Source organism: Salvelinus sp. IW2-2015, unplaced genomic scaffold, assembly GCF_002910315.2.
Source record: "Salvelinus sp. IW2-2015 unplaced genomic scaffold, ASM291031v2 Un_scaffold83, whole genome shotgun sequence".
Classification (NCBI taxonomy): Eukaryota; Metazoa; Chordata; class Actinopteri; order Salmoniformes; family Salmonidae; genus Salvelinus; species Salvelinus sp. IW2-2015.
This window is the reverse complement of record NW_019942514.1, coordinates 3,642,614-3,670,540: the sequence shown is the minus strand read 5'-3', so window position 1 is coordinate 3,670,540 and position 27,927 is coordinate 3,642,614. Positions and strand designations below refer to the sequence as shown.

The window sequence follows — 27,927 nt, the reverse complement described above, 5'->3', positions numbered from 1 at the left end:
ATAAAAGCAGGGCTTGTTCAGGCTCATCATATGAGATTATTTTTGCATGCCCAGTTTGACTGTTTGCCATGTCAGAGCTGCAGCAAGTCCTTTCGGTTCTGCTGCTGCTCTTGTGCATATTTTGTAGGAAACAAGCCCTGCTTTCATCAATATAGTTTCCCTATTTACAGTACAGGCTGGGTAGTTTAATCCTCTGTACTGAGGTAGTTAACCAACCCTTTAAAAAAGACAAGTTCTGAAAATAACCACTTTCCTGGAATGCCTGACTTATCCATGCCAGGTGGTTACACCTAAAACCTGCAAATGTTCTCTTCAAACATCCAAATCAAACGATTAAGATTAACAGGGATATTCCAACAATAAAAATTGTGATTAGCACAAAAATATACAATAGCATCAAGCTCCTTTGAGCCACTTCAAACTAAGAAACTTAAAAAGTGCAAATTCTTCAATAATTATTTAAAATGGCATTTTTGGGGGGGTGTGGGGCATACAGGGGGAGGCAAGTTTTTCTAAATAATCCGCTGATTGTTTAGGTGGCAGTTTGGGGGAGATGCTTCTGTAAGGCTGGAATATTGGACCATTTTGCTGACTTTTCCATCCGTATCCATTGCAGCTTCTGGTGTAACCCAACACAGTAAGTCAGTCTTCATAGTGACAGGTCAGGACCGGCCTCGACCCCTTTTCCCTGCTGACCAAGCAAATAGACAGAATTGGAATGGAATTCAAAATAATAATAAAAAACAATCACAACACAGAACATAAACATGACATTCAATCATGTAAAAAAAACAATAAAAAAAAACACTAGATTAGGGTGACCCTAAATCTGCAGAGGAGCAGACCTTTCAATTAGTGCTATGAAAGGTGACACAGAAATGTAAAAAAATATCAAACATGTCCAGTCAGATCTTCACGGTAAACTATCAGCGTAACCAGACTTAATCCAAGATAGAATATACATATTTTCATCATTTGGACACCGAAAGCTAAATACAAATCTGTACATTGAAAATTACCATTTGAATGTGAGGCTCAGCTTTCAAAAGACAAGGAATAAAATGGTGACGTCTGCAGACCTGCCAACCTTGAATAATTTTTACGGGTACCACTTCAGTGTGGCGGCGGCACCCCCAGCTCCCATAGCAGCCCGCGTCGACACCCACACTGCTCAAATCATAGGCAAATGCACCTTTTTTTTGCCTAATAATATAGGCAGAAGACTGGCTCAGTAGGAATGGTAGACTATAGACTGTTATGGGTACTTGGTAAGTGGTTGCTCTTCAGTAGATAACTAGAAATATGTTTAAAATGTACAAAATCAGGGCTCTCTCTAGAATTTTCTGACAAGGTGGTGCTGATGTAGACCTACGGTTGGGTAGGGGGAGGTCCACAGGAAGTTAAAGGATTTATAATTTTTGAAAAACCTGTAACTGCCATTACCTGAAACATAGTCTTAAAGTTCATCAAACAATGTAGTCAACAGAAGTCTTGTTTGATCCTAAATTATTTTTTTCCTATGTTAAATTTAGGGGTAATGATTATTCTAATTAATAGGTGTCTCTATGTGGATAGTCTAGTGAAAGTGTAAAACTGGCTTAATTTAGTTTGGGGAGAAAATTCTGAATATAATTCAATTACTGGATGCACTATAACATCCAGTAGTCTGGTTTACTGTAGGCTATTTGGAATATGAAACTGAACTAGGCCTTTCAGCTTGTTTCAGATTCTATCCCTGACATAATCCATCAAATTAGGTCGGACTACTAGGCTGCCATTCATTCAACATACCTTGGTCATTGGCGAACTGACTATTATCACGTCATTAGCAGCCTACTGTTGACACCTATATCAAGAGGACAGACCAAGAACTGACTAATTAACATAGGCCTACTAATCTTTAACATAACTTTGTGAAGAACGGTATTAGCGGAACAGTTCCCTCTGCCATGTCTATTGCCATCCACACAGCGACGTGCACTGAACTACCGCAACACTTCACCGTCTCCTTGCTCATCAATGCGCTCGCGCCTACTACCTTTGCAGAGATCAAAGCCTGTGCGGCCAAGAAAGTGTTCTCGCTAAACGCTGTAACTAACACATACAAATCTGGAAAATGTAGTCGGCAAACAGTTCGTTCTCCATTTTCCCTACCTTTTTTCCTCACACATCAGTAGTATCAATGGATGAAGTGGATTGGATCAGTTGTCAAAAACCACAGTGTGCCAACTAGAAGCCTATTTATTTTAGGGTTGTTTTTCGTACCAGCGTACTTTGACATCAAATTGCGTGCATGGTACGCAAGATATGTCCCGGTTGGCAGGTCTGCATCTTTATGATTCCTTACTTTCAAGGCCTATATTTTACACAGAATGTAAATAGCGAACTATGGTCAATTTATGCCATAAGGAAGAAATTAATGCAGGTTGAAAACATTTGTTTAAGGTTGTGGAGGGGGGGGGCAGTCCTGCCCAAATAGTATGTTTGCATTTTTGTGTAGCTGATAGCAAACATTTGCTATTGACCATTGCCAACACAGCTAGTCCCTATTTACCCAGTGCCCCTTTGGTCCCCTGCACACCTCTGCTCGATCCAGGGCCACTTCCACCTCGCTGAGAAAAGCCACCCACTCTGCCCCTGGGTGTGGCAGCTCCACGGCCCCGGGAGGATAGGGTGGCACCACCACGGGCTCCGCCTCGGGCCCCTCCTCGTCCTCTGCCGGGAGCTTGGAAGTCCTCATAGCCGTAGTAGGGGTCTTCATAGCCACCCCGGTAGTTGTGGTAGTCGTAGCCATAGTAATCGTAGTAATCTTCATAGCCGTAGTAGTCATGTGGGTAAGAGTAGCCTCCTCGGCCGCCGCCTCGTCCTCTGCCTCTTGTGGGAGGTGGCATGTGAGGTGGGCCGTAGTAATAGTAATCGTCATACCTGGGGAGAGGATATGCACTTGTTTAGTAACAGTACAGGACGCATTTGCGCTTGTTAGATCACGTTAACTTTTCTATTCAATCATTCAAAGGTGAAAGGCTGCCCAACAACGCAACTATAATTTTGACCCGTATTTGCAGGCCTCAAGTAACTGAAAATCAATTGTCTTTGCTTACATTTGTGTCTTAGCCGCTTGTCTCTGGGCTTTGCGTTCTTTCCTCTTCTGGTCAGGTGGCTTTGCAAAGACTATTTCAATGTGCTCTCCCTCCAGGTCTTTCCCATTCAGGTCTGCCAGGGCCTGTCAAAAGAGGCAAGTTGAATAACTACACAAAAACAGCCATTGTTACCAGTTTTGTGATACTTTGGTTAGAGTAATATAAAGACTCCAGCATGTACCTTGACTGCGCTCTCTCTCTCCTCAAAGTGGATGAAGGCGTAGTCTTTCAGCTTCTTCACCCGCTCCAACTTGCCAAAATGACTGAAGGCCTTTTCAAGTATTTCCTCCGTTACAGTGCTCGCAAGGTTTCGGACAAACAGCACTTTCACCTGGGAGGAAAATGGTAGTGGCTTATCAATTACACTTGAAAAGTCTGTGTCTCTGTCTCTCTCATACACTGGTGGTTACTTCCATTCTTACTCCCTGGTAAACAGCGTCGAAATCAAATCAATGTTAACTCTGAAATATTTCACAGGTTTAATGGACAGACAATACAAAACAATTTATCACAGGCGAAATGAGTCCTGTTAACTTTGCTCCACTTACCTTGGCCATGACCTCAGGATCAGGGTCTTCTATGGGGTCAGCCCACTCCACAGTCACCACATTCGCCCACACCTTGACCTTGCCACTCATCAGCCGGCGGCGGGCCTGAGCGGCAGTTTTGTGGTCTTCATATTCCAGGAAGCAAAAGCCTCTGTTCTTTTTCTTGTCTTCTGGCTGATGGTACAGTATGACATCGTTAAGACCCTCTGTTGAAAGAGAGGCAGAAGGGGAAAGGCATAAAGGGTATCCTAGCTGAACAGTGACCAGTGCACAAGAAAGCTTGCTCCTTCTCCATGCAAAAATGCAAAGCAAAAACGAATGGAACGGAGTTACTCTAGAGAGTACCTTATTGAAATAGTTGGCAGCAGAACAAAATATCACACATTCATGGAATGTTTCCTTCGGTTTAGTCAAAACATTTAGTGTTCCCTTTCTTTGACACAGCTGTTCTCTTTGGACAAGTCTTGAGACCACGGATTTGTGCCCAGTTAAGTGCAAAGTGTCCAGTCAGATCTTAGCGGTAAACTATCAGCGTAACCAGAGTTACTCCAGGATAGAATAGATGTATTTCATCATTTGGACACTGAACCCTGACATTGGAAATGAGCAATTAAACTGTTGAGCAAATATAGCCCAGCTTTGCATAGCATACCATACATAAACCCAAACTAAATGCAATCTAACACACTAGCAGTTGATCATGATTGCTGCATTCAGTAACATAAGGCAATGTTTAAACACTGTTGTCACTGTAAATATAAATCTTTGTCAAGACAGAATATGACTGGCCAAGCAAAATGTCAATTTGTCCCAGAAGATCATTCAACAAAAAGAGGTGCTGCTTACCTGTGACTTTGGCAAATTCTTCCACAATCTGCTCTTTTGTTTTACTCTTGGGGATGGAGCCAACGAATAGTCTATTATTGGCCACAGAGATGCACACACCAATGTGTTTGCCGGGTCGAATTTCATTGTTGTTACACTGTGGAAAGAGGGGAGTGGGTATGAGAGAGTGCATGACATGTCATGATTGGGTGGGCTAAATTCTCCATTCCTATCATGAGAGAGGATTCCAACAAGTGGTACATACCAGCTTGACAGCCTCCTGCGCCGCCTCTTTAGTGCAGAAAGTGACAAAGGCGTAACCTCTGTTCAGGCCACTGAGGGGGTCCATCATCAGACGCAGGTCCCAAATGGGCCCGGCTTTCTCAAACAGAGGGACCAGCTCATCCTCAAATAGATCTCTAGGGATCTTGCCAACAAAAATCTGAGATGAAAGCAAAATTAGGTTAACTTGGTGTGAAAGAAACTTTGGGTCATTGTTACACAATAAATCTCCAAAATACAGAATGAATGGGTGTCCAGTCAGATCTTAGCAGTAAAACAGCACAATCTGAGTTACTCCAGGAAAAATTACATATTTTCATTATTTGGACACAGAATGCAGAAACACTATCATACACACTGAAGTAAACTATAACACACTAATCAAATACACCATTMAATTATTGTAGAGACATACCTCTGTACCAATTGTGGGCTGTGCCCCTGTGTGAGCAGAATCTGGAGGGGGGCCTCCATACTTCCGCTGACCTGTTGTCACATCGAGCGTGTAGCCAGTTCTCTCCAGCAGGGCCTGTTTATTGAAATAACATGATTGAGGTCAAATGCCTTCCAGAGAACAACTGCACAGTATATGATAATGATGACATGTCTCCATTATCACTTATATTAAAACCATACTTTGATTTTGGCCTCATCTGGTCCTTTATTGGAGTCTGAGACTTTGGTACCCTGTTTCTCCCTCTGTCTATATGTCTTCATAACTCCACAAAGAAAGGCACTTTTGTTCTGTTGATTAAAGAAAAATCTGTACACTTTAGAGGGTGAAATGGTAGCATTTGATTTCAAGACTTGATCACACAATGCAATCAATCCACCATCCCCCGCCATACATACCTGAACATGTGAGAGGTCGCTGTCCTTGAACTGCAACAGAACTTGCAGAGCACCTTCTTCGTTGAACTCTTTCAGAGCCTCAATCGCTCTATCATCTAGGTCACTGTGTGATACCAAACCTGAGGGACATAAAAAAAACATCAGTTACTAGCAGGAACAGAACTACGGGATGACATCTTTTCAAACGGGTCTTGCCACAATGCATGTTTGGGGGTATCAAAGTTCACTTATTTCTGTGACTTCTTTAGGGATTGCTTAAAATTTGAATAATTTGCATAACATAAATCAAAGAAAAGGAACCATCTCAGGAGACCAATATTTTAAATTGGACAAAGTGCATTGAGTAAAAGCACTTTCTTCAACCTCTGCAGAACTAATCATAACAGACGTGATGTTTTAACTTGATATGGCAGTCCTGTGCACTGTACGCCCATAATGAGCTTGTGCACATTCTGCTTTTGGAGGGCCCATCACCTGTCCCAGCCACCGACAGCTGCTGCCATTGTTGCTGCATGTGCCCATCTGCCTGAGACTTTCCAGAGAGACCTCCGCTAAACTGTGGCCTAACTCTTTACTCATCTGTGCTGCTACACTGTAATTATTGAGAACACAAAGTGTCCGTGACACCAGTGCTCTGCCCAGATATACCTTTAAGACAATGGACATGTACCCAAAACATTTATTTCACATCGATATTGGTGGTGTATGAATTCTCTTTTTTCCATTACACTGCAGTACCCATTTTGGTAGGAAACCACAAAAAGTTGCTTGAGGATCCCAATTCCCACATTCAAAGTTAATGTAAAATATGACAGCACATGCAATAGCAAAAGTAAAATTTGTGTACGAATATGCTGGATATTCAATGTGCCTTACCTGCTATGTAAATTTCATCTAGTTTTTCAGCAACTTTCTGTGGTAAACCAGCTTCTAATAAAGTCTGGAAGTGTTCAGAATGGGTAACTGCAGCAGTGGTGTCCATTGGTTCTTCTGGACCATTTCCATTAATATGTTCTGTGGCCATGTCTCCAGAAATCTGTGCAAATGCAATGAGCCAAATTAATCCTGGGTCAAGTGCAAGACTGTTGATAGCTTTTTTTGGGAGGGGGGGTGTCATGCGCAACAGGCACACATGTGGGTTCCCTTAAGTGGAATCAGGTCACATTTCAATTACGATATTGSAATTTGCATATCTGTATCAATTTTGAAAATGCTGACACCTAATAAAAGTATTAATTGCTATTTAGGATAACTGCATACCTTATACTTATTTTCGTTTGRATGTGCAATTTATGAGGAGTTAGCTAGGCTACATGGTGAAATGTGTACACGTAATGACATTTCCCGCCTTTGACTGTGTTGGAATAACAACTTGGCACAACACTGCTATAGCTGCTAACGTTCGCTAACATCACGTTCATCTCCCGCTGCGTAAAATGGCATGGCCTGATCGCTAAATTATAAATTAGCCTACTGATTGCAGACTTGAGCACTACCTAGCTASCCGCTACACGTGTTCCTTCGGTAGAGTACCGCGACAGAGTCTCTCCCGTTTCCGGTAGCTAACAAGACAGTCAGCAAGCATTTGTGCAGGAGCAAATGACATGGTGTGGTAGGCTAACGTTACATCTATCTAGTTAAAATGTTTGATAACGTGTTGCAAATCACTGATAGTTAGCTAACTTGGCTAGTTAGGGTAAATGGAGCAGTCTAACGCGAAGCCATTTCAGTTTGTGCTCATGCAAAAAGTCATCAATGCAGCCAAATAACGTAACGTTTGCGAACTAGCTAACGTTACCCAATTCTCTAGTTAAACTTGTCAAGCAACATCGTTATAGTTTTCATATATAACTTAATTTAGTTAACTATAAACCACAAGTGTTCAGATTGTTAGCCAACGTCATCTAGCTGCGTTATCCATAACGTTAGCTACCCAGCAGCCAGCTAAATAATAGCACGCTAAGTTAAATAATCATGATCCTCCAACCCTGTCAAGTCACAATAACAAACCTAGCTAGTTATCCATACTAGCTAGGCAACGTTAGCGGAGTGACGACRAAATGTTTTCCTAGCCAAATTGGTTACGCTAAACTGTAGTTAGTTCGCGAGTTGAATCAAAACTCTGACAAAGGCAATTATCTCGAAGTTTACACGCTCACGCGCAGAGGTTAGCTCCCTGGTTGGCTAGTTCAGTTAGGTAGTGACAATGATCAAGTCATTCATGATGTAGCATAATTATCCCACTTGGCTGAGTTAGTTAGCGACACCATTAAAACCGCGAAAGCTCATATATGGCTTGATGGTTGACTTAATTCGGCTCGACATGTCCATATGTAGAGCAGAGAGAGGCCTTGTAGTATGGTAACTAGCTAGCTTCGTGGTTTGTCAACGTGCCGCCACATAGGGAGAGTCCATTTTCAAAAAGCCGGTCTGGAGAACCCGTCCCAACCACCCGTTTCCACATTGTTTGAAACACCACACGCTCAACTACTTTAGCTATAAATTGTGCTATGATCACGTGACCAGTTAGTAGTATTCATCATACCTGCCGATGGATCACCAACTTGTATGGTGTTGATTATTTCGGAAGGAAAATTTGATAATTACAAGAGGAAAAGTGTACAACTCCCGGCACTAGTTCAGCTCCACTCATTCACTCTTGAGGATGTAAAATGGCTGCCACGTTCACGCCGCGAGTTTTGTCTCGTCAATGGGGTTTCTTAGACACCCATGCACGGGCTTGCCTTCTATGCATTTACTCTACAGTAGAGTGGAAAATTATTTGTATGTAGTGCTACAGTGATATTTTGCCTCTGATTTTGCATCTGAAATGGCTTGAATGACAAGAGAGGCGAGGATTAAAACTCAACATTTCTGTAAAGATAGATTTTGAACAATAGGCTATCATAACAATGTTCAGCACCTTTGCCTAAATTATTATTAGAATTCTAAATATTTGTAAACAGTATATCAGTCATTTTATGTTTTGGGTCCATTCAGGAAGTTTTGGAATTGAAAAATATCCAATGAAATTTAAATTGTGGAACTTTACAGTTCTTGAATTAGAATTTGAAACGATTCCTGAAATGCCAGAATTTACATGGAATAAACCTCAACCCTTTTCAAATCTTTTATAAACTGGTTGGCTGTTCTTGAGACCATTGTGATGGGCTATTTTCAACTTCATTGCCATTTTTTTTTACATAACTAGTGTCTCATAGAGTGTCTCAGTCATGTTTTTACACAGTTCAGATTCTATTGAATTCCACTGAATATTTTAGAAGAATAATCAGGCATACTGATTTGTGCAAAACCCTGAGGCGTAGAGGCCGGTATTGTTCTCTCAGTCAAACTGTCCTGGTAATGCAGCCAGGGTTTTATTCACTAGTGCACACTGAAAACGTAGCAAAACGGAAAACACCTGTTTCTTATTGGTCAGTTCAGTCTGTTTCCTTCGTGTCTATAATGAATATGACCCTGCTTCTAGTAAGTTGAAATCATCATTGGTTGAGAGAGAGCCGTAGTAAAGAAACACCCTTGAAAATGCCACTTTCCACCACAGCGTGTCACCCTCTTCACTGGCTTGTTTCATACACTTATGATGTGAACAAAGAACTTCAACAAAACAAACAACCAGGCCAATACAGTGTTCACAAAACACAGTATAGTTTGAGTAGATGAGAATTTGCTGATGAACAGCTTTGATAGTCATTGGCTCTAAAAAAAAAAAAAATGCTAAACTGGCACTTGTGAGGGAGCACATGCTGTATTTATGCTTTTCACTCCTCCGACAGACCTTTTCTCAGTAGGCTAATGCTTGGCTTTCACATTTTTATCATAGCCTCTATTCTATCAAGATTGCATGATACTCCACCACAATCTTATCACTTACTGTTGCTATGAGGAGTTGGCTTGAATGCCCAGAGAGTTTCATATTTTACCAGAGCAATTTGAGCATGCCCTTTCCTTATTCATAAGATATGGAGCATGAGCAAAGGGCATGACTAATGTCATTATGCAGTGCCCTTGTCATTCATGAGCTCTAGGATCACCATTTGAGGAAGACAGGACCCTAATGATGGGTTTGTATCTAATTTATTCACTTGGTAGATAGAAGCCTTATGGATAAACGAGCCATCATTGTAAAATATGCAATTTTTTCTGAATATGTCACACTCATAATCAATTTACGTAGCTGGAAGGGGTGGTTGGAAGGACTTTCTGAACTTCATAAATATGCACATAGGCCCCCACACCTCAGTGCTTTATCGACAGGTAAAGCTGAGCTTGGTGACCTGACTCTACAGCAGTCGTATCCGAAAACTCTCCCTATCTCCTAGGGTTTGCTTTCCACCGTCCCTCTGGAATGGGAATCCTTGCACAGATGGAGCTAAGCATACGTTTGTACGACCGTAGGTATAACAATGTTTTATACTCTAGTTATTACAAAGCATTAGTTACACTAATTATTAACAACTGCAGCATTGTTATTCAATTACAAAAGTATACAATTCTCCATCAGCTGTTTAGTTTTGTAATTTACGAACTGTTTATATTGTGTATGACAAGCTAAAGGTATGACTGTTTGGACAGTTTAGGATGGTACCTACGAATTAGGGCTGAGAATTGCCAGAGATCTCACTATATGATATTTTCACGATACCAATAGGATATGTATTGCAATTATCACGATTCTTATGGGTTGAGATTCGATACTGTGATTTTTGCGATTTGATGTTCCAAACATATTGCTCACGATATGTCTGCTGCAGAGGGACAAGAAAGAGACATGCGAAAATGGGTTTTGATCAGTCATGGAAATAAAAGTGCTGAAAATAATTTGGCTCCCTGTTTAAAAAGAAGATGGAGAACAAGCTACACTACATGACCAAAAATATGTGGGCACCTCTCATTCCAAAGTCATGGACATTAATATGGAGTTGGTCCATTCTTTGCTGCTATAACAGCCCCCACTCTTCTGGGAAGGCTTTCCACTAGATGTTGGAACATTGATGCGGGGACTTGCTTCCATTCAGCCGCAAGAGCATTCATGAGGTCGGGCACTAATGTTGCGCCATTAGTCAGTGTTCCAATTCATCCCAAAGGTTGAGGTCAGGGCTCTTTGCAGGTCAGTCAAGTTCTTCCACACCGATCTCAACAAATAATTTCAGTAGTGACCTCACTTTGTGCACGGGGGAATTGTCATGCTGAAACAGGAAAGGGCCTTCCCCAAACTGTTACCACAAAGTTGGAAGCACAGAAACGTCTAGAATGTTATTGTATGCTGTAGCGTTAAGATTTCCCTTCACTGGAACTAAGGGGCCTAGACCGAACAATGAAAAACAGCCCTAGACCAATATTCCTCCTCCACCAAACTTTACAGTTGGCACTATGCATTCGGGCAGGTAGCATTCTCCTGGCAATACGCCAAACTCAGATTCGGCCGTCGGATTGCCAGATGGTGATTCATCACTCCAGAGAATGCGTTTCTATTGCTCCAGAGTCCAATGGAGGCGAGCATTACACCACTCCAGCTGACGCATGGCATTGCGCATGTTGATCTTAGACTTGTGTGCGGCTGCTCGGCCATGGAAACCCATTCCATGAAGCTCCTGAGAAACAGTTATTGTGCTGACATTGCTTCCAGAGGCAGTTTGGAAGTCGGTAATGAGTGTTGCCACCGAGAACAGACTAATTTTAAGCTCTACGTGCTTCAGACGTCCCGTTCTGTGAGCTTTTGTGGCCTACCACTTTGCGGCTGAATCGTTGTTTCTCCTAGATATTTCCACTTCACAATAACAGCACTTACAGTTGACCGGGGCAGCTCTAGTAGGGCAGAAATTTGATGAACTGACTTGTTGGAAAGGTGCATCCCATGACGGTGCCACGTTGAAAGTCATGGAGATCTTCAGTAAGGCCATTCTACTGCCAATGTTTGTTTATGGAGATTGCATGGCTGTGTGCTCGATTTTAAACACCTGTTAGCAACTGGTGTGGCTGAAATAGCCGAATCCACTAATTTGAAGGGGTGTCTACATACTTTTGTATATATAGCGTATGAAGGGAAAATACTGGCGTTTTGGTGCAGGTACAGCAAACTAGCGCAAAACTAATATTCCGATATTGTATAAACGATACGATACAATATATCGTGAAAAATATCGATTTTGCCCCCCATCACTACTATGAACTAGTAATTTGTGTAGAGAAAGTGAGTGATTAACTATTTTCAAGTATTGTAGTATAAGTAGATTTGATTAATATGTTTTCCCCCTATGCTATGGGCTTGCTAGATCATTAATCATTACTCTCCTCATCTTACAGTTTAGGCTGTGCATTTGTAATTTAAATGAAGATTTGGCAGAAGGGCTTTAGTTCRTTTAGTTTCTGTTCAAGTCCCCTTTGATCTTTTACATTAGATTCAAAAACATAATAAATAGCATGAAAGTCAAAGAGCTCCTTGAAAGTTGTCAGCTCTATTATGTGTAATGAGCGTGTTGGCTCTGATATGCATTACTCTAGCTCTCGAGAACCCAAGGCATTAACAAGGCATTCTGCTTTATCCCAAAGGTTCTCAGCTATAAGCACAGRTTACCGTTGGGACCATGTGAACTACGATCCCAATGCTCTGTTTTAACGTTTAGAAACGTCAATAATCATTGCTTGCGATACGGCTTTTGAAACATGGAACTTATCTTTCATATCAGCGAGAAAGAATCTTTCAAATAAAAAATATACATTTCATGTAGCAGGTTTGCACAGATCCATCCAACCAAATCTCGCTAAAAGGCTAGAGCCGGCCCTGCATATGGCTGTGCGCCTCCAGCCAAGGAACTACACTTCCTCCCCTGTTACGCTTACACACAGGTGTTCAAGCACGTTAGATAGCTCATTAGCACAGGTGGTCATCTCTGTCTTCCGTAAACAAGCGCTGTAACATGGAGATATGGCAGTGTGGGAAAACTAACCCTAACTCTATAAAGGTGTGTAGTAATTTTACCTTTAGTTTCAAAAATATATATTTCTCAGTGATATGAAAGATATGTTCCTTATGTTTCCAAAACCGCACCGCAAGCGTTGCGTGTTAATGCTCAGATTGCGCGTAGGGGCTCTTAACAAAACCCCTCCAGACAGAAAATACCTTCATGAATAGACACTAAAGATAACTATCGTCCATGAGAGGGCTATGCATTACTCCAGCTTTTTGGCCAATTGAGTAATGTACTGTATGTGCTATGCATTAACAGTTTTTCTACCAATCAATAAGAATAAACTGAGAAAGTACATTGAAGGACAGCCCAAAGATACTGTACCATCCAGGCCATATTTAGGCCTGAAGCTGCATGACACATCATAAATTGATCCAAGTATTGAGTCATATTAACATATTGTTGACATTAATGTTGTATGCAGGCATTCCAAGATGGCGTAGSAGTGCAGACGGGGTTTGTTGTCCTCTCGTTTACTTTTTGTATTTTTCGTATGTTTTGTATATATTCCAATTTATTTTTCAATCTCTTTTTCTATTTTTAAATTAAATATACCATCTGGTAACCCGTCTCACTCAATGTGACACGGATCCGCTATTTTTTTAGACCCTATAGCCAAAACTTTCATCAGAAGGTAGCCAGCTAATTAGCTAAGCCTAAATTACTAGCCATTTTGTAAAGGCAGTCATTGTTGTTCTCCTCCTCAGACGAGGAGGAGCATGGATCGGACCAAGATGCGGATTGGTGATTAATCATACTTTTAATGAAAACAGCAAACAAGACACTACAAAACTACAAAACAACAAACGTGACTAACCTTCAACCGTCCTGTGTGGCCCAAACACTGACACAGGAACAAACACCCACAAAACCCCAGTGAAACCCTGGCTGCCTTAGTATGACTCTCAATCAGAGACAAACGATACACACCTGTCTCTAATTGAGAATCATACCAGGCCGAACACAAAACCCAACATAGAAATACAAAACATAGACTACCCACCCAACACTCACGCCCTGACCAATAAAGACATACAAAACAAGAGAAAACAGGTCAGGAACGTGACACATTTAGTCATTGTTAGCCACTGCTAGCGACCTTTACCCTCTGCTCAGGCACCAGCCGTTTTTTAGCCTGGATAATACCTGCCAGCCTCGGACTGTTTTTCTCCACTACAACGCCAGATTCCTGCCGTAAACCCCTGGACCATTGATCATCACAGCTAGCTATCTTCAACTGAGTGACCCAGCCCCGAAGCTAGCCCTGAGCCAGGCGCATCTCCCGGCTAGCAAACGAAATTCCCACAACTACAATACCTCTTTCGCCATCTGGCCCGGTCCCTTCGTTGACACGGTCCCCCGCCGTACCACCACGACTGGTCCGCAGACGTAATTCCATCAGCTGTGCCTTCAACCGGCCTTTGCCGGACGACGGAGCAGACGCTTCTACTTACCCCGGACTGCTAACTTTACACGCTGTGTCTCCCGCGTGCTAGCGTAGTAACGACTACCTAGCGGTTTCCCTGTTTCATCTATTGCTCTACACTGGACCCTATGATCACTTGGCTACATAGCTGATGCCTGCTGGACTGTTCATTTATCACGGTACTCCACTTTGTTTACCTTTGTTTATCTGTCGCCCTAGCCCCGAACTCAGGCCCTGTGTGTAGTTAACCGACCCTCTCTGCCTATTCATCGCCATTTTACCTGTTGTTGTTGACTTAGCTGATTAGCTGTTGTTGTCTTACCCGTTGTTGACTTAGCTAGCTCTCCCAATCAACACCTGTGATTGCTTTATGCCTCGCTTTATGTCTCTCTCAAATGTCAATATGCCTTGTATACTGTTGTTTAGGATAATTATCATTGTTTTAGTTTACTGCGGAGCCCCTAGTCCCACTGTACATMCCTTAGATACCTCCGTTGTCCCACCTCCCACACATGCGGTGACCTCACCCAGTATAACCAGCATGTCCAGAGATGCAACCTCTCTTATCATCACTCAGTGCCTGGGCTTACCTCCACTGTACCCGCACCCCACCATACCCCTGTCTGCACATTATGCCCTGAATCTATTCTACCACACCCAGAAATCTGCTCCTTTTATTCTCTGTCCCCAACGCACTAGACGACCAGTTTTGCTAGCCTTTAGCCGTACTCTCATCCTACTCCTCCTCTGTTCCTCGGGTGATGTGGAGGCTAACCCAGGCCCTGCGTGTCCCCAGGCACTCTCATTTGTTGACTTCTGTAATCGAAAGCCTTGGTTTCATGCATGTTAACATCAGAAGCCTCCTCCCTAAGTTTGTTTTACTCACTGCTTTAGCACACTCCACCAACCCCGATGTCCTTGCCGTGTCTGAATCCTGGCTTAGGAAGGCCACCAAAAATTCTGAGATTTCCATACCCAACTACAACATTTTCCGTCAAGATAGAACTGCCAAAGGGGGAGGAGTTGCAGTCTACTGCAGAGATAGCTTGCAAAGTTCTGTCATACTTTCCAGGTCTATGCCCAAACAGTTCGAGCTTCTAATTTAAAAAATGTATCTCTCCAGAAATAAGTCTCTCACAGTTGCCGCCTGTTATAGACCCCACTCAGCTCCCAGCTATGCCCTGGACACCATATGTGAATTGATTGCCCCCCATCTATCTTCAGAGTTCGTTCTGTTAGGTGACCTAAACTGGGATATGCTTAACACCCCAACAGTCCTACAATCTAAGCTAGATGCCCTCAATCTCACACAAATTATCAAGGAAACCACCAGGTACAACCCTAAATCCGTAAACATGGGCACCCTCATAGATATTGACCTCATCCCGTCAGTTGAGGATGCCTGGTGGTTCATTAAAAGTATTTTCCTCACCATCTTAAATAAGCATGCTCCGTTCAAAAAATGCAGAACTAAGAACAGATATAGCCCTTGGTTCACTCCAGACCTGACTGCCCTTGATCAGCACAAAAACATCCTGTGGCGGACTGCCAATAGCATCGAAATAGTCCCGCGATATGCAACTGTTCAGGGGAAGTCAGGAACCAATACACAGTCAGTCAGGAAAGCAAAGGCTAGCTTTTTCACACAGAAAATTTGCATCCTGTAGCTCTAACTCCAAAATGTTTTGGGACACTGTAAAGTCCATGGAGAACAAGAGCACCTCCTCCCAGCTGCCCACTGCACTGAGGCTAGCGACACGATCACCGATAAAACCATGATAATCGAAAAATTTAAGCTGGCCATGCTTTCCTCCTGGCTACCCCAACCCCGGCCAACAGCTCCGCACCCTCGCAGCTACTTGCCCGAGCCTCCCCAGCTTCTCCTTCACCCAAATCCAGATCGCAGATGTTCTGAAAGAGCTGCAAAACCTGGACCCGTACAAATCAGCTGGGCTAGACAATCTGGACCCTCTCTTTCTAAAATTATCCGCCGCCATTTGTTGCAACCCCTATTACCAGTCTGTTCAACCTTTCTTTCGTTTCGTCCGAGATCCCTAAAGATTGGAAAGCTGCCGCGGTCATCCCCTCTTCAAAGGGGTGACACTCTAGACCCAAACTGTTACAGACCTATATGCATCCTGCCCTGCCTTTCTAAAGTCTTTGAAAGCCAAGTTAATAAACAGATCACTGACCATTTCAAATCCCACTGTACCTTCTCCGCTGTGCAATCCGGTTTCCGAGCTGGTCACGGGTGCACCTCAGCCACGCTCAAGGTACTAAACGATATCATAACCGCCATCGATAAAAGACAGTACTGTGCAGCCGTCTTCATCGACCTGGCCAAGGCTTTCGACTCTGTCAATCACCGTATTCTTATCGGCAGACTCAATAGCCTTGGTTTTCTCAAATGACTGCCTCGCCTGGTTCACCAACTACTTCTCAGATAGAGTTCAGTGTGTKAAATCGGAGGGCCTGTTGTCCGGATCTCTGGCAGTCTCTATGGGGTTGCCACAGGGTTCAATTCTCGGGCCGACTCTTTTCTCTGTATATATCAACGATGTCGCTCTTGCTGCGGGTTATTCCCTGATCCACCTCTACGCAGACGACACCATTCTGTATACATCTGGCCCTTCTTTGGACACTGTGTTAACTAACCTCCAAACGAGCTTCAATGCTTCTGTGGCCTCCAACTGCTCTTAAACGCTAGCAAAACCAAATGCATGCTTTTCAACCGTTCGCTGCCCGCACCAGCCCGCCCGACTAGCATCACTACTCTGGACGGTTCTGACCTAGAATACGTGGACAACTACAAATACATAGGTGTCTGGCTAGACTGTAAACTCTCCTTCTGACTCATATCAAACATCTCCAATCCAAAATCAAATCTAGAATCGGCTTTCTATTTTGCAACAAAGCCTCCTTCACTCACGCCGCAAAACTTGCCCTAGTAAAACTGACTATCCTACCGATCCTCGACTTTGGCGATGTCATCTACAAAATAGCTTCCAATACTCTACTCAGCAAATTGGATGCAGTCTATGTTTTGTTACCAAAGCGCCTTATACCACCCACCACTGCGACCTGTATGCTCTAGTCGGTTGGCCCTCGCTACATATTCGTCGCCAGACCCACTGGCTCCAGGTCATCTACAAGTCTATGCTAGGTAAAGCTCCGCCTTATCTCAGCTCACTGGTCACGATAACAACACCCACCGTAGCACGCGCTCCAGCAGGTATATCTCACTGGTCATCCCCAAAGCCAACACCTCCTTTGGCCGCCTTTCCTTCCAGTTCTCTYCTGCCAGTGACTGGAACYAATTTCAAAAATCGCTGAAGCTGGAGACTTACATTTCCCTCACTAACTTTAAACATCAGCTATCTGAGCAGCTAACTGATCGCTGCAGCTGTAAATAGCCCACCCAATCTACCTACCTCATCCCCATATTGTTTTTATTTACTTTGCTGCTCTTTTGCACACCAATATCACTACTTACACACCATCATCTAATCATCATCATCTGCTCATCTATCACTCCAGTGTTAATCTGCTAAAATGTAATTACTTTGCTACTATGGCCTATTTATTGCCATACCTCATGCCATTTGCACACACTGTATATAGACTTTATTTTTTTCTATTGTGTTATTGACTGTACGCTTGTTTATTCCATGTAACTCTGTGTTGTTGTTTCTGTCGCACTGCTTTGCTTTATCTTGGCCAGGTCGCAGTTGTAAATGAGAACGTGTTCTCAACTAGCTTACCTGGTTAAATCAAGGTGAAATAAAAAAATTATAAAAAAATGTATTTCTGWGATACAAATGACTTGTAAATTATATGGGACTAGGGGTTAAGTCTAGCTACAGTCTCAACCCACTGGTTACAGACGTCAATTTAAAGTCTATTGCACATTGTTTCAACCAGTGTGTGCCCAGTGGGAAGTCACTACAGCCCACATGATTTTGGGCTCTTGTCTGGGCTAGTCATCACTAAATTAATTTAGTGGTGGAATGACATAACACAGACATAGCTGAGGCTGATCATAACCACTGATTCTGTTTCATGACATGGCTTCATGATGAATACATTACACAAAACTGTAGTCCAATCACATTTTATGCATTCCAGTGGTGCACAATGTGAAACTGTTCCTTTCAAACATAGTTATTGAGGTAATAGGTGAGATCTAGGTGAATACTGAGGACATTTGTGGCACCAAGTCAAACTCAATGAATGCTTGGACCCAACGTAGGCCAATATTGAGAAGTTAATAGCCTTGCTGATAAAAAATTATTGTGTCATGAGGCCATTTGGCTAGGAACTAATTTTTGGTGTATAAGATTATAATAATTAATGTAAGACGAATATGAATTGCCAACCCCAAGATGTCTGCTGCCTTCTGAGGCACAGTGGGGATATTTACATTACGGAGCTGATAGACTGGGAACACGATGGAACATTAATTTATCTAACGTGAAAGAACACTGGACCAAGATCAATGATGGAAAGAACAACTCTTAAAAGAAGACCTCTAACGGCAATCGAAGGACATTAGAGTTTAGCTCCAGCAATTCAAAGAGCTTTGCCTACAAGTCAGCATATAAAGTTGAGAGATGACAGAACCTCTCCTGATTTATACTGGCAGTACCTCCTCACTGATCCAAGAAAGTCTTTGGAAGTCTGGGAGCCAGAGCCAGTGCTGTTGTCTCCATGTCAGAAACAGACATTTACCCTTGCTGATGGCCAGTCCCGAGGGCACTTGGGTAATCACACTGACCTACAAATTTCTTCCTAGGTGACCTTCGAATGAAAAGCTCTTGGAACTTTGATGTTGATGTAATGGTTGATGTAATGGCCAACTGCCATCCACTATTAATGGCACCTGACGTTGAGGTACGAACATAACTCAAACTGGATTTCATCAGGAGAACAGGCTGTTCCGGTCAAGGGAAGCATATTCTCTTCTTTATCTGAAGTGGCTCTTAATGTGCTGGCAGAATGATGGGCCTCCTAACTGCATGCTGTGTCATCTCCACCAATGCTTAGACTTTCTGGATTACATGTTGGATGTAGGGACCCATGTATTCGACAGAACAAAGCCAAACCAAATTCATCTAAGCATTGCTGTCCTTGTAAATTGGGACTTTTGTGTCCTTCTCAAATCGCAACATTATCAAGCAACAAAGTTGAAGTAACACRTTGGTTAGGCTATATAAAATATGCATGGTCGTGCCAACATCCACAATTATAGGACATAGATAATTCCTTGTCCATGACTTCTGAAAAAGGTAATAATCCATGCATTTAATTACTAATTTCATTCAGACCCAATGAGGTGAAACAGGAGTAGACACTCATTGAGCTGAGTGATAGCTGTGATTGATATAGGTAACAAAAGCTGCCCTTAATTGAATTAACCACAACTCTACTCATCATCATCCACAAGGATGTGTATGGAATTTTAGGCCAAGGGCTGTTGAAACAGTTTAATGTATGATATTTCACGTCTGAGCCCTCTACTCTGTGGCTGGAGGTGGTATAAAATTAGAGAGTTTAGCTATTTCCCTCACACTGACAGCCTCAATCGAGCAAGGGCAAGTACATGGACACGCTATGCAGCCGAAGGCCTGGAAACCTACTCTGAAGTCAATGAAAGAGGCCTTGGCGAATACCTTCGGAAGGGGCAGGATTCATCACGGCACAGTGATGCAGAGAGACAGGGTTTTGTAATGTTCATCATGCATCACAATTAGTAAGTGTTTATGACATGAAAGCAGACAGCTTTGTCAAGATCTCCCGTCAGTTTGCCAATACGCATTTTCATTCAGTGCTTTATAGAACTGGATCATTCTACGAATAGTGTCAAAAATAAAAATGTATTTAACCTAATTTTAACATTCTGTCATAAAGAGCTGATATTTAACTTCTTAARAAACATCTCAAGGGGTTAAATTAAGAAGAATTACTATAAAGTGACTAAGCTCAGCAAAAAAAGGACCCTGTCTTTAAAAGAAAATTCGTAAAAATCCAAATAACTTCACAGATCTTCATTGTAAAGGGTTTAAACACTGTTTCCCATGCTTGTTCAATGAACCATAAACAATTAATGAACATGCACCTGTGGAACAGTCGTTTAAGACACTAGCTTACAGACGGTAGGCAATTAAGATCACAAGTTATGAAAACGTAGGACACTTAAGAGGCCTTTCTACTGACTCTGAAAAAACACCAAAAGAAAGATGCCCAGGGTCCCTGCTCATCTGCGTGAACATGCCTTAGGCATGCTGCAAGGAGGCATGAGGACTGCAGATGTGGCCAGGGCAATAAAATTGCAAATGTCCGTACTGTGAGACGCCTAAGACAGTGCTACAGGGAGACAGGACGGAAAGCTGATCATCCTCACAGTGGCAGACCACGTGACTCACAGGATGGTACATCCGAACATCACACCTGCGGGACAGGTACAGGATGGCAACAACAACTGCCCGAGTTACACCAGGAACGCACAATCCCTCCATCAGTGCTCAGACTTCCGCAATAGGCTGAGAGAGGCTGGACTGAGGGCTTGTAGGCCTGTTGTAAGGCAGGTCCTCACCGTCGCTGGCCCAGACAGGACTGGCAAAAGTGTTCTTCACTGACGAACGCGGGTTTGTCTCACATGGGGCGATGGTCGGATTCGCGTTTATCGTCGAAGGAATGAGCGTTACACCGAGGCCTGTACTCTGGAGCGGGATCGATTTGGAGGTGGAGGGTCCATCATGGTCTGGGGCGTTGTCACAGCATCATCGGACTGAGCTTGTTGTCATTGCAGGCAATCTCAACGCTGTGCGTTACAGGGAAGACCTCCCTCATGTGGTACCCTTCCTGCAGGCTCATCCTGACATGACCCTCCAGCATGACAATGCCACCAGCCATACTGCTCGTTCTGTGCGTGATTTCCTGCAAGACAGGAATGTCAGTGTTCTGCCATGGCCAGCGACGAGCCCGGATCTCAATCCCATTGAGCACGTCTGGGACCTGTTGATCGAGGGTGAGGGCTAGGGCCATTCCCCCCAGAAATGTCCCGGAACTTGCAGGTGCTTTGGTGGAAGAGTGCGGTAACATCTCACAGCAAGAACTGGCAAATCTGGTGCAGTCCATGAGGAGGAGATGCACTGCAGTACTTAATGCAGCTGGTGGCCACARCAGATACTGACTGTTACTTTTGATTTTGACACCCCCCTTTGGTCAGGGACACATTATTCAATTTCTGTTAGTCACATGTCTGCGGAACTTGTTCAGTTTATGTCTCAGTTGTTGAATATTGTTATGTTCATACAAATATTTACACATGTTAAGTTTGCTGAAAATAAAAGTGTTTATTTTTTTGCTGAGTTGATATTCAATGTGCGGGACAAAATTGAGGCTATGATAAAGAAGTTGGAGCTCTTCTCTGTCTCCATTAACAAGGACAACACACAGGTCTTTCCATCATTGTATGATTTTTTGTGTGCAAATTAACTCAAGTTTACGGACAATGTTGAATGTGATATAGCGAAGCACCTGAGTGAGCTGGGAGCGCAATTCCGCAGGTACTTTCCCGAAACGGACAACARAAACAACTGGATTCGTTATCCCTTTCATGCCCTGTCTCCAGTCCACTTACCGATATCTGACCAAGAGAGCCTCATTGAAATTGCAACAAGCGGTTCTGTGAACATTTTATTCAATCAGAAGCCACTGACAGATTTCTGGATTGGGCTGCACTCAGAGTATCCTGCCTTGGCAAATCGTGCTGTTAAGACACTGATGCCCTTTACAACCACGTACCTATGTGAGAGTGGATTCTCGGCTCTCACTAGCATGAAAACTAAATACTGGCATYGACTGTGTGTGGAAAATGATTTAAGACTGAGACTCTCTCCAATACAACCCTACATTGCAGAGTTATGTGCATCCTTTCAAGCACACCCTTCTCATTAACCTGTGGCGAGTTATTCACAATTTTCGATGAACAAATAAGGTTTTCTATGTAAGATGGTTAAATTAAGAGCAACATTATTGATTATTATTATATTGTTATTTGTGCCCTGGTCCTATAAAAGCTCTATGTCACTTCCCACGAGCCGGGTTGTGACAAACTCACACTCATTCTTATGTTTAATAAATCTATCGTATAGTGTGTGTGGCAGGCTTACAAGGATGGCAAAAAACAACATTTGAAAGTGCGCTGACCCTGGTGCTAGAGGGGGTACGCAGCTGGAGGTTGAATGTTTGAAGGGGTACGGGACAACAAAAKGTTTGGGAACCACTATTCTAGACGATTCTGTGCTTCCAACTTTGTGGCAACAGTTTGGAGAAGGCAATTTCCTGTTTCAGCATGACAATGCTCCCGTGCACAAAGCGAGGTCCATACAGAAATAGTTTGTTGAGATCAGTGTGGAAAGGCTTGACTGACCTGCACAGAGCACTGACCTCAACCCCATCGAACACCTTTGGGATGAATTGGAACGCAGACTGTGAGCCAGACCTAATCGCCCAACATCAGTGCCCGACCTCACTAATGCTCTTGTGGCTGACTGGAAGCAACGTTCCAACATCTAGTGGAAAGCTTTCCCAGAAGAGTGGAGGCTGTTATAGCAGCAAAGGGGGGACAAACTCCATATTAATACCCATGATTTTGGATTGAGATGTTCGACTAGCAGGTGTCCACATATTTTTGGTCATGTAGTGTATATGAGAGAGAACGAGAGATGATAGTGTTCTTACACTTTTCCTGCCAAAGGACTCTGAATATGCACATACAGTCAGGTCCAAAATGTATAAACTATGCCTAGCCAAAAACCTGGTTGCTTCTGCCAGGTGTCTGAAACTTGATCACAAGTGGATCTTCTAGCAAGACAATAAACCGAAGCACACATCAAACTTCTCAAGGAAATGGTTCATTGACCACAAAATCTGCTTTTTGAAATGGCCATCTCAGTCTCCGGACTTGAAAACCTATGGTTTGAATTGAAGAGCGCGGTCCATAAGCGCAGATGGAGGATCTGGAAAGATTCTGTAAGGAGGAATGGTCTACGATCCRTCCCAATGTGTTCTCCGATCTCATAAAACATTTTAGAAAAAGGCTCAGTGCCTTGATCCTCGCAGGGGGAGGGTGCCCGAGTATTGAAAATAGGGGTGCCAATAATTGTGACCCATTTCATTTTGAGAATTTTTTTTTTTTTTTAAATCTATAGTATTTCTTAGAGCAATTGTGTTAGTATAATATCATATAATTCCCCCTTTTTTTGCATACAATGTATCTCAGTATTTGCATTATTTATTTTATGCCGTCTTTTTTGCTCATCTTTATCAAGGTTGCCAATAATTTGTATTCATCAAATATCCTCATAAGACCCACATTGCAAAGACAAGTAGGATGAGTAGCCACACAAGTAGGCTACTCATCCATGGACAATTTATATCTCATTACTGGTCTCCATATTCATTTATACAGCAGGATGCTTACTGAGGCAATTCAGACTAAGTACCTTAGCTCAAGGATACCATCTGGGACTGGAACCACTATCCTTTCCAACATGCCCATGAACTGAGGGGAAAATGTTTTGGAAACTCACACTTTTCAGGGATCAGAGAATGTATCCGATCATGTCTCCTAGCTATTATGGAACATTAAGCATCAAGAAAGAGCCTGAATGTTGGCAAGCATGAGTTCAGGGATGCCATTTAGGTCAGAGACAGATGGGAAAAGAGCTACATTATACACTTATACAATAGTGTACTGGACTCAGACAGCTACCTCACTCAGCAACATTATTTGGGGTATTGGTTGGGATGACCTGCATATTGTAGGGGTAGATTCTCTGACTCAGGGATTTCCAACCTAGAGGGCGGGATATTCATTGATTTGAGGGGTTCAATTATAGATGTATATTTTAATATAGAGATTGTTTATACCGATCTTAAAGCATACATCCGCGATGCTTTAGGCTAAACATGCTGTAAAATGCCAGATGAAGACATGACTCTTATTGCCAGGGGAATATCTTGATTTGTCTCCGTGACATTCAGAAGCTGAGTTAAGACCTTCTCAAGTCGAGGAGTCAAAGGATTTGGACATGGGTAGTCTTAATTTTTTTGTACTTTTACCCCCTTTTCTCCCCAATTGGTTCTTTTGTGAATTTCTCAAATGTAAAATAAAAAGGGGGGCCTGGGGGGAAAGGTTTGGGAACCCCTGTTTTGACTATAACACTGACAATAGCCGATATCCAATGGGTGATCATTGATGCTCATCTGCATGAAGTTGATGTTCATTAATAGTAATGTCATGCATATGCATGTGTTGCGCAAATGAACACAAATGCTACTACTGTATTATGTACATACTTGTGTGGCATGGGGGGAAAGTTCCATCCATCGCCAATGCACAAACGTGGCTATGTTGCTAGCATCTCACGCTATGGAGTAGCCTAATGTCACATTTTGTACTCCAGGAGACAGAGAGCCCTACCGTCACTCCGTTCGGGAAAAAAATGCTCCCTCATTGGCGCGCGCGCGGCAGTTGGACAGTGCCAAACTCCTGCACTTGCGATTTCGTGCATTCCTCTGAAGTGATGGATGTCCGTCTGACCTGTCCTTACTCCTGAGATGAGGAATATCTCGAGGTGCGGACGCACTAGCGATTAATACTGCCGACTTCAGACATATTTGAGAGTCCCATCACCAACACACAACATTTGTTGTAATGGATAAACGAAGATTGAACAATTCGGAAGGTAGGCTATGTGCCCACATTTGTAGCCTGATTTATGTTGCCCAATTTGGTAGCATACCATATTAGATAACGATTTCCCCCCCTTATAGTTTCATTTTATCATACTGCGGCTATAGGCCACTATCATATTATAAAATGTAATATTTATATGTAGCCAATTTTTTAAAATGTTGTTACGGTATGTTGGTTATGGATCAGCTCCCGTTGTTGTGCTTTTGTTTTGCTCCTTCATCTTCTTCATTTCATCTTTGAATGCATTATGGCATTGCCAGAAGCAAAAATGGTAAATAATAACCTCTACAATATAGGTTCTTGAGTTTAATGAGAAATATCAGGACCAACTCAAACAAGACGATCCCAAGCTTTCACCATGGCACAGGTGGTGCAGGTGCTGCGATGTCTAGAATAGAAGGCATGCATGCCACAAATGTGAACTTTAAGTTAAAGTCCTAACAACTGTATGTTCAGTGTGCAAATGAAAAATAATTTAGGAAAAGTCAAGTAACACCCAGCACAAATATTTAATATGTATCAATGGGAGTGACTGAGTGAACTGCATGTGTATGTTTGAGCAGTAGACAAAGTGATGAAGGGTGATGACCTTGCATGACCAATCTCTTTAGCATGAGTCATGTCAGTCACTTGTGGACACAATGCTCTCCGGAGTATGGGGCACAGTATGACCATTGATGTTATGCCACAGAGCGGCTTGGATTGACTTCCAAAATGAAAATCGAACTCAGCTCAGCTGCTGCCTTGACCAAACAGTTGAAAAGCAATAGTGTAAGCCACACCATGTAATGGCAGGTATTTCTACTCAACAAAGTGGTTAAACTTGAAGAGCTACTAGCTGAAATTACATAGTTATGACACCATTCAATTATTTGAAGAACACTGATTGCACAGGGCAGATATAAATTCTAAATTTGAAAGGGAAAGTGGCATATGCACAAGAAACCTGTCACAACTTCTGCCGAAGTTGGTCCCTCTCCTTGTTCGGTGTGCCCCCCCCCCCCACCCCATATCCTTGCCCGAAATTAATTGTTGTAGTGTGCACGGTATGCTGGTATTTACCGGGTTTTGTTTGACCCATTTATTATTATTATTCTATTGACGGTGGTTTATGGTTATTAAACACAACCGTTGTAAATCATTTTCTGCTCTCCTGCGCCTGACTTCTCTGCCGCCAGTAGTATCGCATTACAAAAACCATTTGAATATTGTTCATATTAGGCTTCCCTTGCTCAATGGATACACACATCAGGCTAGACATGTTTGTCAATTGTCTTTTCATAATTGTTGTTTTTGTATCAACAGTTGAAACCTTTGGAAGTGTCACTCTGACTGAAATGTGTCATTTTTAACATGGTTTTTAAAGCCCTGTATGCAAACAGCCATCTACTCCTGCTCCTTAGTACATAATAATACAATTATGTGTGCTCCCCATACTCCTAAATTGAGTTTAGGGAAAAATTGTTACATTTAGGGCTTTATGCTGAGTATTGACATTGAGTCATGGGGCTGCAATGAGTTAGGATGCTGAGCATAACTGCCTCCAATATGACTGAATATTTGTCTCACTGATTTACTTGGCTCAAAGATTCCCTGATCAGTTCTGCCACCGTGTGGAAAAAGGTTGTCTGAGTGATCTACTCATTGAGAAGAAGTGACATTTTGAGGACAAAAACTTCAACATGTATCTTATTCAATTTACTGTGTTATGCATAACTTACTTAAATCAATGTTTTTTCACACAAAAAAATTATAAATAATAAACCCCAAATATTTTTTTCTTCCCCTTCACAGTTGGCTCCAAATAAGGGAAAGCATGGAAGTAAGAGAGAGAAAAGGATCTGCGTTGGAGTAGGGACACAGCCAAATGTATCCTAATGAGAGAAAGAGGAATATATGGTGGATAGTTGTAGAGCTTAAAAGTTTAAACAAACTGCATGTCAGAAACCGCAGGCTGCTTCTAAATGAAACCAGAGAATGATATGGTGCTGGTTGTGACCCTCCTCAGCATTGTGACTATGATCACTGCCTTATTGAACGTTTCAGTCATACTTGCGATCATGAACACCAAAAAACTCCACCTGCCRGCCAACTACCTGATCTGTTCTTTGGCTGTCACTGACTTCCTGGTGGCCATCTTGGTGATGCCCCTAAGCGTCCTCTACATCGCCACAAAGAGGTGGATGTTGGGATGTATAGTCTGTGAGGCGTGGCTGAGCGTGGACATGATCTGCTGCACCTGCTCCATCCTGCATCTATGTGCCATCGCCCTGGACCGCCACTGGGCCATCACCAACGCCCTGGAGTACGCCTGCAAGAGATCCCCGCGCCGCGCCGCCATCATGGTCACCATCGTGTGGACCATCTCCATCCTCATCTCAGTGCCGCCTCTGTTCTGGAGGCACAGCGGGGATGACAACTTCGGCAACTACACCAAGTGTATCATCGAGCATGACCACATCGGCTACACCATCTACTCCACCTTCGGGGCCTTCTACATCCCCATGGCCCTCATCCTCATCCTCTACTACAGGATCTTCATTGCTGCCCGGACCTTGTACCACAAACAGAGCTCCTCTGGGAGCCTGTGTAAGAAGAGAGCTAGCAGCCACAACTGCCTCAGTAGCTGCTGCATCGCACCAACGTCTCTCTGTGCGTCTGAGCTGTCTACCTCGGATCCCGTGCTAAACACAGAGCTGAATAGAGTCAACGATCCCACCGGCCCAAGCCAGGTAGCGGGGGACTGGGGGACTTGTGATGAGAGGACCCAGATCTGTGCCTCCAGAGAGAGGAAGGCTGCCCTCACACTAGGCCTCATCCTGGGGGCTTTTATCCTATGCTGGCTGCCTTTCTTTGTTAAAGAGTTGCTGGTGGGCATCCGGGTGTTTCATGCCTCAGCACAGGTGTCGGACTTCCTCACGTGGCTGGGATACGTTAACTCACTCATCAACCCCCTGCTCTACACCAGCTTCAATGAGGACTTCAAAAAGGCTTTTAAGAAACTGCTCCGATGTAACAAGCGCAAATAGGACTGCTTTCTTGGCTGTGTCTGGGCTGATTGTTGATTGGCTGTAGAAAATGTATTAAAGAAGCCAATTAA

At 43.0% G+C, this 27,927-nt stretch overlaps 2 protein-coding genes across 6 annotated transcripts; one reads left to right on the top strand and one right to left on the bottom strand.

Moving 5' to 3' along the window:
• Positions 1-485: 485 nt before the first annotated feature.
• On the bottom strand, positions 486-13,686 carry LOC112068100 (heterogeneous nuclear ribonucleoprotein Q). Of its 4 annotated transcripts, none has more exons than XM_024135121.2 (12): positions 8,193-8,336; positions 6,524-6,683; positions 5,648-5,766; positions 5,432-5,539; positions 5,211-5,324; positions 4,779-4,955; positions 4,535-4,670; positions 3,689-3,894; positions 3,322-3,471; positions 3,102-3,223; positions 2,582-2,925; positions 486-691 (listed from the first exon to the last, which is right to left on the bottom strand). In XM_024135121.2, the coding sequence occupies exons 2-12, from the start codon at positions 6,669-6,671 to the stop codon at positions 663-665; spliced, it is 1,653 nt and encodes a 550-aa protein (XP_023990889.1). In that variant the 5' UTR covers positions 6,672-6,683; positions 8,193-8,336; the 3' UTR covers positions 486-662. The 4 variants fall into 4 exon arrangements, with proteins under 4 accessions (XP_023990889.1, XP_023990892.1, XP_023990888.1 ...); XM_024135124.2 differs by lacking the exon at positions 8,193-8,336 and adding an exon at positions 13,454-13,686 and having other exon boundaries at positions 545-691; positions 2,555-2,925; XM_024135120.2 differs by having other exon boundaries at positions 545-691; positions 2,555-2,925.
• LOC112068118 (5-hydroxytryptamine receptor 1E-like) lies at positions 9,935-27,927 on the top strand. Of its 2 annotated transcripts, none has more exons than XM_070438017.1 (2): positions 9,935-10,063; positions 26,622-27,927. In XM_070438017.1, the coding sequence occupies exon 2, from the start codon at positions 26,792-26,794 to the stop codon at positions 27,854-27,856; it is 1,065 nt and encodes a 354-aa protein (XP_070294118.1). In that variant the 5' UTR covers positions 9,935-10,063; positions 26,622-26,791; the 3' UTR covers positions 27,857-27,927. The 2 variants fall into 2 exon arrangements, 1 of the variants encoding a protein (XP_070294118.1); XR_011475104.1 differs by lacking the exon at positions 9,935-10,063 and adding an exon at positions 24,727-24,816 and having other exon boundaries at positions 26,622-26,710.